Source organism: Vigna radiata, unplaced genomic scaffold (genome assembly GCF_000741045.1).
Source record: "Vigna radiata var. radiata cultivar VC1973A unplaced genomic scaffold, Vradiata_ver6 scaffold_1140, whole genome shotgun sequence".
In the NCBI taxonomy this organism is placed as follows: Eukaryota; Viridiplantae; Streptophyta; class Magnoliopsida; order Fabales; family Fabaceae; genus Vigna; species Vigna radiata.
Window position 1 is genome coordinate 1 of NW_014542593.1, and position 2722 is coordinate 2722.

The 2722-nt window shown below is 29.4% G+C and overlaps 1 protein-coding gene across 1 annotated transcript; it reads right to left on the reverse strand.

The window, feature by feature from the left end:
- Nucleotides 1-12: 12 nt before the first annotated feature.
- LOC106780449 (nuclear-pore anchor) lies at nt 13-1639 on the reverse strand (the record flags this gene model as incomplete). Its single annotated transcript, XM_014668735.1, has 7 exons — nt 13-183; nt 297-458; nt 557-659; nt 953-1026; nt 1105-1148; nt 1295-1373; nt 1561-1639. Coding segments are annotated over 7 exons (712 nt in total), but the record flags the coding sequence as incomplete, so codon positions are not given.
- Nucleotides 1640-2722: the final 1083 nt, after the last annotated feature.

Genomic DNA, 2722 nt, shown 5'->3' on the forward strand with positions numbered 1-2722 from the left:
AAAAAAAAATACCTCAGCACCAGCATATTCAATGGTTGGAATTTCACTGGAAGCATTGACTACCTTCTGCCTTGTGTCTTCTGTTACTCTCACATGAACTTTAGTCTTTTCAAGCTCCAGTGTAAGCCTTTGGACACTCTTCTTTTGTTCTTGTAGCTCAATCTTAACCTTAGCACATTCGTTCTGCAGATTTACAATTGCAATTGAATAATTACTTGAAGCAAAGAACCTTAGAATTACACTGTAATTTCCCTTCAGCAATTAGTTCTTTGAGGAGCTGCAATTAAGAAGATTACCTGCAGCATTTGTATATATTCTTCTTGTTTTTGTCTCTCTTCAACTCCACTTTCCACTGCAATTTGCAAGTAGTGTACCCTTTGAGATAAACTGTTAACCATCTGAGTTGCTTGCTTCTCAGCATTTGACATCAATTCATTTTCATGCTTCAAAATAAAAAGCTGAAAATGCAGAACAAAATTTTTTTAAATCATCAAAATATTACTGCAAATTGCACAAACTCGATCACTTCAAATTTGGATTGTCATGGCATATTCACCTGGTGTTCGTTTTCTTTCCTGAAGCTGTAAAGTCTATCTATTGAATTCCTAGTTCTCACTTCCCATTCGTCACGCTCTGACCGTAACCATTTGTTCTCATCTCTGACAAAAACCATAAAATATTTTTTCAGTTTCACAACATGCTGAAGTTTGATTGTTTTTGGTTACTCATATTGTGCTATTTCTAACACTAACACGAGCTAAACTCAAATGGGATTGAAGATTTTTTTCTTAGAATTCAAAGATACCACACAACCATGTTGAATTCAAATGTAAGACTTCGAACTAAGACAAAATTTTAGGAGACAACAAAATGATGAAGTTCCTCTCCCACTTCTTTCTATTCAAGGAAATAATATAATTGAGATTTCATATAACTACTGCTACAATTGTACTTAATCTTTGTCAATTCTTCTTTTAGGCTTCTCAATTGTTCTTCAACCTCCTTCTGGGGATTCTTGGTTGCTTCCTGCATTACAATGGAAGATGTGAGATCACCACTAATCATTTCACATTTTACACATCAAAGTTCAATTCCTAATCATACATGAGACAAAGAAGTTGGAATCAGGGCCCTGGAACTGTTGTTTCCTGTTGCAAATATCAACCAAGCAAAGACATAATATTAACACACTTAGCTATGATCCTGGTTAATATTTTCTGATAAATTAACAGCAATTTGGAATATAACAAAAATAAAGAAACATATATATGATAAAGCTTATAAAGACTTAGACCTGAGTAAAATTCCAAGCAAAGAGGACTAGATGAATGAACATTATCTTCCACTTCATACGAATTCACATGATTTACAACCTGAAGAGAAAAAGAGAATTATATACTTTAACATTCTTAACCTATATATTAGTTTATAATTTTAAAATTTAACAAATGTGAATGGAATGTTTGTACCTCGAATAAGGAATATACAAATCGATAAATTCAGTTTTCTGAGAATCACATAATTATTAATTAACATTTCTTTCTTGATTGACCTAGCTACCTGATTTGAATTTTCCTTCTCAACAAGACATTGAAGCTTATGCCCTGATCTCCAATCGAAATGTTGGCATGTTCTTGAGCTGAAAAAGAAAACAGTAAAAGTGTTGAAGCTGTAAACAAAATAACCCAGTAAAGCTTTTAGAGAAAAGAAGTTACACAGTAACCTATAATAATATAGCCATAAACTATCATATGTATCATAAATTTACTGAATTTTCTAATCAAAGTCAAACTGAAAATAATTTCACACACAGATGAAATCTAGAAGTTATGTAGTTGACAATCATCACTTGTACGATGGATACAATATTGAATGATTGGGGTGCATGTTGAATAAGTAGTAAATTTATTTTAAAAAATATGCCATGAATTTTGTAAAAAATATATATTTATAATATCTGACAAATGTATTAAAAAGATTTTTTTGTTTTATTTACACGGATTGTTTAATTATATCTGACAAATGTATTAAAAGAGTCCAAAGAGAAAGATAATTAGCATACTTTGATAATATAAAGTCATTTTAATTTGGTAAAAAATGTAAAGAAAAAATCAGTTGATTCGTATGCAATTTTTTAGACTAATACATGAAAAATAAACTAAAAAGAAAAAGACTCATGAAATGCTTTGAAGAAAGTACTTTGACGACATCTGTTCATATATTTGGATTGTTGTTACAACTTGTTTAGCGTTGCATTTAAAATATATTCACTTTGACGGTTTCATATTCATATGTAAGGTAAATTGTGTATTAGTAAAGTGTTTTATAGCATCTTTTACTTTTAAAAGAAATAATATACTTTATATTATTTCTAGGAAAAGAAAATTTCTCATGCTGTAATTAATCATAAACAGAGATTTTTTACTTTTTTAAATTTGACATGATTAGATATTTTTTATGAAAGTCAATTATCGAAATACACCTAATTTAGATGATTAATTAAAGATGTGTCAACTTTATAATTATATTATGATAAATGACGATACAAATTTACAAACTTCGGAACATTGTTTTAAGTAATATTACCTTAATTAAGACTGGTTAACGATTTGATGTGACAAAAGAGTGAATTTTTTTCATAGGTTTCATATTTGTGACTCACATAGGTTAGATTTAAAAATGATCCTTTATAATGATTAAATGTCATTTCGATTTTTTTTTT